This window comes from Octopus bimaculoides, chromosome 16 (assembly GCF_001194135.2).
Source record: "Octopus bimaculoides isolate UCB-OBI-ISO-001 chromosome 16, ASM119413v2, whole genome shotgun sequence".
Lineage (NCBI taxonomy): Eukaryota > Metazoa > Mollusca > Cephalopoda > Octopoda > Octopodidae > Octopus > Octopus bimaculoides.
In genome coordinates this window covers 52,885,697-52,894,388 of record NC_068996.1, presented here as the reverse complement: position 1 = coordinate 52,894,388, position 8,692 = coordinate 52,885,697, and the positions used below count along the sequence as shown (strand labels likewise).

Here is an 8,692-nt window from a genome sequence, read left to right as displayed (position 1 = left end):
GAGAGAATATTGGTTAGATTGATATATAGTTTTTCTATAATTATATATATATATATATAAAGAGAGAGAGAAAGAGAGAGAGAGAGAGAGAGAGCGTAGTCGGTATGTTTATGAGTTGCTTCTACGTGTATATATGTTGGAGCGTGCGCAGAAGCCCGTATGATTACATCAGTCTATATATATATTAACAACTGCTGTATATTGTATGAAAAGTCGGCGTATTGCTACTCTCACTGGATAGTCACCTCCTCCTTTTGGATATCGTTCGTATTCCTTTTTACTATAGATTCGACTACCACCGCCACTGCAACCACTCCCACCACTGTTACTACTACTACTACTACTGCTGCTGTCGCCGCTGCCACTGCTGCTGCTGCTGCTGCTGGTGGTGTTGTTAGTGCAGCCATATTGTCTGTCAGTCAGTTTATTTAGCAGTGGTGACTACTGACTGCTCCCAGCCTTCACTGCCTCTGACACTCATTTACAGCCAGTTGAGAAAAAACCCCCCCTTTTTTTGACGACACAATCATGTAAGTATAATATTCTCTTGAAATATTTCTTAAAATTTCCCCATCAGATCAATGTTTAAAGCAACCAAAAAACCAGCCGAAAGAACCAAATCAAAACACCGCTCTCTCTCTCTCTCTCTCTCATTTATTTTCTTTTCCTTGTTTAATGTCGATGGAGAAACGGAGAAATAAATTTTGTTATTCGACGCCATTTTGTTCTATCTGTCATTAAAATAATGTTTATCCATATTCCATGAATCTACAGATGTTTTACACTCGTATATATACCTATATATATATATATGTCAGTATATATATCTCTGTCTCTCTGCGACAAACCATTCCTGGTCGTTCTTTTTGTTCAGAATGTCAATGAGAGATTTCCCTTCTTGGAAGCTTGTCACACCGAGAAATCTCATCTGCGATCACCTGTTAGTCAATAATTCCTTTAGAGAGTGGACCCTTGAACATTATTATTCTTTAAAACATGTACACCACATCTTTAACCCCAACCACCAGAATGATAATATAATTGTCACATATATATATGTGTATATATATATATATATATATATATACATACATACATACACATATATATACATACATACATACACATATATATGTATATATATATGTGTGTGTGTATATAAAATATGCGCATACATAGTTATGTGTGTGTGTGTGTGTGTATGTATGTAGCTCAAATTGCTAATAAAGCTCCTGTAATTTCTAATTTTAATGTCATTTGGAGAGGAATGGATTTAATTTTCTTTTTCTTTTCAATGAAATCCCCGGACACACACATTCATGTGTGTATATACATATACATATATTCTTACACATTCATGTTTATGTGTACGTATATAGTGTATGTATATATATATATATGTGTGTATATATATATATGTGTGTGTGTATCTAACATTTGTGGTCATATCTATATATGTGTGTGTGTGTGTCTACAAATGTTATCTTTTCTTCTCCCTCAACCTGTTGCAGTAATTATGTTAACTTTCTTCTTCCACATTATTATTATACACCCATCCATAAACGTCCTCTTATGCAATTCCTTATAATTATTTCTAATGTAGTCATTGTTATTCATCATCATCATCATCATTATTATTATACATTATCTGTGTGGTTCTAATCTGACTCCTCTTCAATGAATATCGGATGATGATAATCTCTGAAACAAAAAAAAAAATAATAAAATAAAAAAGCCCACTTGATAGTTTGTCCTGTGAATATAATAATGTTTCATTCATTTGATTGAATCAATAAGTTATTTGTTAGAAAGATGAGGAAGAAATAAGAAATTAAATTGTCACTTTTCATTGCTATTTTTTTTTTTTCTTCCCCCCTTTATAAACTTGATACGATTTCCAGTTTGGAATGAATGGCTGACATTCGGAGTAGCTGTTAATTTCTAGCATTTCTGTCTGTCTGTCTCTCTGTCCCTGATTCGGTTAGTTTATTATTAAATACAGTGTGTGTGTTTTTTTTTTTATTTAAAAAATATTTTAAAATTATTTCAAAATGAAACATTGACAAGACGGAAAAGAAAAATTCACACGTATATTAATTTACATACATAACTATTTTAATTGCAAATTGGTGTTGAAATCCATTGATAATAATAATCAATGGTTTATCAATGGATTCAGCTGTCTTCTTCAACACAAGGATTAAAATCAAATATATTCTAAATTGAAATGGAAGCAATTTCGGTTTTTTTTTTTATTATCTCCAATTTTTATTCATTTTCGGTATTTTCTTTTTTCTGTTCTTAATGGCAATTTTCAGCCTTTCTAATCGAAAACTTACCTATGATGTCGATTTCATTTAGTAAGTGCAACGATATATTTTTTATGAAGAGCATAATTTAGAATTTAGCTAAGTCATTTTTGGGATGCAGTTTTTAAAATAGTGATCAGATATTGATTTTTGTTCATGGAGTATTAAAGGAAGAATGACTATTGAATTGTAATTTTCGAGAGAGACACCACAACATCTTCGATTATACTATGTAAAAAAAAATTACCTTATTCTCACTAAGAAGACAAAAACCTGAATCTAAAACACAAAACTAAATAAATTCATTCATTCACTCTCTTATTAACACTTCTCTGCTTTGATAGTTTATATTTTCTCAACTGTCTTTTAATGTTAACAATTAGAATTTTGTTTGACATTTTATTCTTGTGATGCTTTTCTGAAGCTTTTGGTCTTCAAATTCTGTACAAAAGATATTATATCCCAAATCTTTTCTGAAAATGAGTTTAGAGGAATTCAATATGGATAATTCATTCGTTTTTTTTGGTTGCAACAAAAATAATTACTGAAATAGTTTTGCTTAATAGCTTTTTAAAAAATTTTCTTTTTTTTTTTTTTTTTTTTTTTTTTTTTTTTTTGCATGGGTTACACCAAGCGTTGAATATTACACTGAAATACCTCATTTACTTGTGATCGTGTTCGACTTAATCACATTAAGATAATCTAACAAAGCATGATCTTAATTACATTCATACAAATCATTATATAAAGTCTTTCAGAATATCTGTTAGGAGGAAATAATTAGCAATTACAGAATTAGTTAATTTCTTTGCTTTTGGCTGCCAAAATGATAACTTCCAATTGTTCATATGAGAATGTGCTTATAATTTTAGATGTAATAAACGTTAACATTGATGTTCACATAGTAAATAATTTAATAATAAGGGCTAAATTCTTAATATCAAACTATAATTTGACCTTGAACAAACATGTGTATGTATGTACTAGCATATATGTATGTATGTATTTATGTGTATATGTCTACATATATACGCATATTTGTATATATAATATAGATGTGTGTATATATTTGTGTTTGTGTATATATGCATATTCGTGTATAAATATCATCACTTAACATCCATTTTTACCTGCTTGCATGGGTCACATGGAATTTGGTGAGGTAGATTTTCTATGGCCAGTGCCCCTCCTGTTGCTAATCTTTACCTGTTTGCAAGCAAGGTGATATTTTCCTATGGATATGTTTTTCATAGACTTGAGATTAACAACCTCACTTGTATGATGATGCTGTTTACAACTATCATGTAATGTCTAGACATAAGTACATATACATATATATAAACGCACAACAGGCTTTCAATTTTCATCTGACAAATCCCATCACAAGGCTTTTGTTGGTGTGGGGCTATAGCAGAAGACACTTGTCTAAGGTGTTATGCAATGGAACTGAGCCCAGACCACATGGTTGGGTAGCAGATTTCTGAGCTACACAGCCATGCCTATGTATACATGCATGCGTGTGTGTGTGTGTGTGTGTGTATATATATATATGTATGTATATATAATATGCATCTTATGTGTATATATGGGTATGTATATATGCCTGTATCTCTAAATGTATATGTCTATATATATATATATATATATATATATATATATATATATATATATATGCATGTGTATAGCTGTACATTTATACTTGTCTATATGTGTGTATGTATATATATGTATAAATGGCATATGTGAAACATATCTGTATGTATGTGTGAGTATGTGTAGGTGTGTGTGTGTGAGTATGTATATGTGTAGGTGTGTGTGTATATATATATATATATATATATACACACACACACACATGTAGGTGCATAAGTATGTACATAGGTATATGTACATGAATGTGTGTGATATAGGTATAACCTCCTTTGCTTATTGTTAGAAATGTTTTATTTTCCATCTGTGAGGTTTCTTTTTCTACGGAATGTGTTACAACTAATATCTTGTTAAGCTCTTCGCTTGTCTCATAATGTATTCTTGTACAGCTTGTTGTGCATGTGACTATCTCTTGTGTCAGTGATAGGATTAATGAGATTGCTGCAGCTGAAGAGAAGCTTTTCTGCATTATTGAATGTTTTTAGTAGTTTCTGATGCTGTGTCTTAAGAATTGCAATTTGTACCGTTTTAACTAATGTCTACGAAACAGCTTTGATTTCTACGATTGTCACTTCATCCTTGTTATCTGTCTTTTCAGCTGGCTTGTAGGTTTGATCATTATAAATGAATGGGAATGTAGTGTGCTGCTGCTGCTGCTACCATCACTGCTATTGCTGACTGCTGCAGCAGCAGCTACCACCACCACCACCACAAATGCTGCTGCTTAAAGCAGCAGGAAAGGGATGAGGAAGCATGGAATTGGAAAAACTGAATTGCTTTAGTTAATAGAAGATATTCTTCCCTTGCTCTTTATCATTTTTAACAGTTTTTCTTATGTCTTGAATTGGTTTTTCTCTTGAAGTTTCCTTATAATGTATTTTATGCCAGGTCCACACATCTCTTTCATCCAACATCATCACTTTATTTCTCTTTGCTTGCCTAATTTGGATAGGTCTTTTCCAACACCACTACCTTATCATTTGTTGTCTCTCTTCATCTCTTTTGTGAGGTTCAGTTTCTACACTTGTTCCTGTGTCTTTCTTGGTTCTTTCACAGGTCCCTCCCACAGGACTCACTTGGCACTGCTTGACCCAACTCTCATCCTCCATATGCTTCACATATCTGTACCAGTGCATTTTGCTCTCTTGCATGCTACATTTGATTCCTCTTATATTTAATTTTTCTCTCAGTACATATCTTTCATGTATTACACATATGTAGTACAGTTTGCTCACATCATCCCTGTTTTTGTACATCCTCCACATTTCTGTTGAAAGTTTGCTACCGTACAACCTCACATTTAGTACACAAACATCATAAATTCTGCCTTTATTTAAAGAAAATTTGTTTGCAACTGAGGCATTAGTTTCCTTAAATTTCTTGCCTTGTTCTTATTCCGGCTACTATACTTTTGGGATAGTCTTCTTCACTGTTAATTAGATCATCTTGGTAATGAAAACTATCAACTTCTCCCAAGTATTTCATGGGTGCTCCAGTTGCTAACTATTCTTGTGCATCTGTTGCATATAAAGACTTTATTCTTTGTCAGCCTGCCTGTGAACCCTCACTTTTGCATCCATAATTAACATTAGGTGCAGGCTTGGCCATGTGGTAAGAAATTTACTTCCCAGCTACATGGTTCCAGTTTCAGTCCCACTGTGTGGCACCTTGGGCCAACCAAAACCTTGTGAGTGGATTTGGTGTACAGAAACTGAAAAGGTTGTGAGTGTTTTTGTTCCCAACCACCACTTAACAGGTGTTGGTTTGTTTACTTCCCTGCAACTTAGCAGTTTGGCTAAAAGACAGTAGTACCAGGTTTTTAAAAAAAGTACTGGAGCCAAGTTGACTAAACCCTTCAAGGAAGTATCCTAACGTAGCCACAGTGACTGAAACAAGATTAAAGATTTGGTATACAATACAGAATTCTTACCTACAGCTTTTGTATCTTGAGCACTTCCCTCATGGCCATAGTCCTGTTTACTTTTTTACTAATCAGAATTTTTGTCTTTACATTGATGCTCCTAATTTTTAGGCTTTGTTTCTACATTAGGAATTTCTCTTTTACAGATTCTGTTGTGAGAACTTAGTTATGAGCATACAAGAGTTACCGTAGGCAACTAGTCTTGATACTCTTCCTGTTACCACCTAGAGAACTATAATAAACAGCAAGGTACTGAGAACTGAACCCTACCAGACACCTTCCTGCAAGTTAAATTTCTTGCTGAAATATTTGTCGACTCTCACCTTGATGAGAACAGAGAGCATGGTAGCTTATTAAAAGCCTCCTCTGTGTTGAGTATTTGATATAATGCTTTGTTAATGTGTAAGAACTCCTGTTGTTGTCTCGCCAGGAAGAGAACATCACTGGGGACTCTTACAGCAAACACAAACTTTAAACTGAATCTCATCTAAGCTAATTCCCTTCCCTATTAGTTTTTTTGCTTTTTTTATATTCGCCCATCAAAATAAGAGTTTCTTTCCAGAGCATCACCTTTACCTTTCTAACAGTTGATGTTCTGCACCACCAATCATTGATTATGACTCTACTCTATACTACCTGATTGATTATGCAAGTAACTTGTACATGCCCTACTTTATTGGATGTTTTCAGCATCTCAGCAAGTATCCTTGCCAGTCCACCTGCTTTTCTTTAATGTCCTTAATTGCACTCTTGACCATATGTTCTTACTTTACCTATATCCCTTTATAGTTTTGGGTTTTTTAAAAAATCCTTTTCCTGCTAAAATTTCAACATAAATACTTCTAAAATTCTTCACTGCATATTCTAAAATGGGCTTCTTCTGCATCATTGATTTCCTTATTTACTTTGTATTTAAATTAGTTATTTCTTGAGATCGTTTTTAACATTCTCAGAATTTACTGAATTCCTTTTAATACTTGAATCAAGTCTCTTTTGTGAAACACAGATATTTCAGTTTTATCTTTGAGTTACCCTTAAATAATCACTCTTACTTCTGAAACTCTTTTAAAAAATCTGTTTTCAATAAAGGCACTTTGAAATGTCTTCCTTTAAAGCATATGCTCTTCTGTCTTACTTTTATCACCAAAATTGCATATTAGAATATATTATACGCAAGCAAGTATTTAACTGTTTTAAACCTTTTTACCTCAAGGGAAGACAATGGAGACTGGACTGTTGTTGTAAGGTATCATATATATTTTTTGACTCTATTTGGCTTTGGCTTCTGACTCTGCTCCAAACTGTATGATTACTTTCCTTTTAACTGACATGAAGCCTTAATACATTCTTGGGAGGTGTTTCAGTCTTTTTTAATAAAGTGTGTGTGATACCCTGACTAGTTCTGAACTAGAATTTCTTTATGGTACCGGGTTTTTTTTTTATCTTCTAGTTATTCAAATGCATCAACTTTGCTTATTGCAAATTTTACTAATGATAATGAAAAAGGTATTCATGAATTGATAATTAAAATAAACTCACTATCATATGACTTAACAATTAATATTATTAGACAAGGTTTTTTTAATTTTTATTTGATATTTAAAATCTGGTTCAGTATTAAATAATATTCTTACTTTTACTGAATTATTAAAACAAATAATTGAATCAGTAGCATTGACTTAGTTCAGATGTAAAGTTTTGCAATATACGAGACTTTTCAAAAAACCTTTCAGTTTACCCTTATGGCATCCAGTTATTTCTACTTGAATGTTTAACTACTTCTAATTACTCTATTTCTGAAACCTGTATTTGATCTGTTAGTTATGCACCATAGGCCTAATCAAGAACTGAGACTACTCAGCATATATAATTTTGATTGACATTTCCAGAACATAGCTGTCTATGTTGAGTACTTTATTCCGGTTTGAGAAGGAAATATTTTATATACTTTTAAAAATTTTATTTAAACATTTAATTACTGATTCATAACTCATTACTAATGCTATTTAAATCATTATTCGTATCAATAATTGGTTAAGTTCTATAAATGTCACAAATTAACACTTATTTTTGAACCTTTATACTGACTGCCAAATTTATGCTTGACAGAATGGATATTTTTAGTGTAATTAGGTAATTAATATTTTATTGAAAGGCTCTTTAGCATATGAAATTTAAGATGAAATTTGCTTTCATTAACTTCAACTTTATTGCTTCACTAAGATGTCTTTTGCTTTATTGATACATTAGATTATGTTTTTGTGAATTTGACTAATAGAAATCAATTAAGTATCATTCTTTCTTATTAGTCTCAATAAGTTACCAAAAAGTTTTTGGAAATCATTAAAATGTTTGTCAATGTTTTGCCAATTACATATATTCTATAGTTTTAAAATTATTTTAAAGATTTAAGGTATTGATCCTGATGTAAGTTGAATAGCAGTGGCTGTGTATTATAATTTTGGCTATGGGAATCAGTGATGATTACATGTCCCACAGGGGTTAGCATGGACATTATTTTGTGGGATAAAGCAGCATGCTGTGATTGAAACAGTTGGGTGTACTGTTATAAAATTACCATTTGTTCCAGAAAGTGATTCATTTAAAGTACAAAAATACTTTTGGAATATTTTCGCATTATAATGAAATTGCTTAGACAGAACATCTTATGAAAATTAAAAATAAGATTTTTTTTTCACTTTTTACATATTCTTTTATTTATATTAAACTGAGACAGTGTTGAGGTGTAAAGCAAAAAAAAAAAACAATTAAAAATTAAACGGCTATTTTTTATTCCTCATCTCTTTTATGT

General features: G+C 31.8%; 1 protein-coding gene across 2 annotated transcripts in view; it reads left to right on the top strand.

Annotated features, from left to right (window-relative positions):
• Positions 1-313: 313 nt before the first annotated feature.
• Positions 314-8,692, top strand: part of LOC106882448 (synaptobrevin) — a 27,483-nt gene continuing 19,104 nt past the window's right edge. Inside the window, exons 1-2 of one of the 2 annotated variants that reach the window (XM_014933132.2) lie at positions 314-530; positions 7,094-7,126. In XM_014933132.2, coding sequence (XP_014788618.1) covers positions 529-530; positions 7,094-7,126 — 35 coding nt within the window. In that variant the 5' untranslated portion in view covers positions 314-528. The remainder of the gene's footprint in view (positions 531-7,093; positions 7,127-8,692) is intronic. The other variant, XM_014933131.2, reaches the window with a different exon arrangement.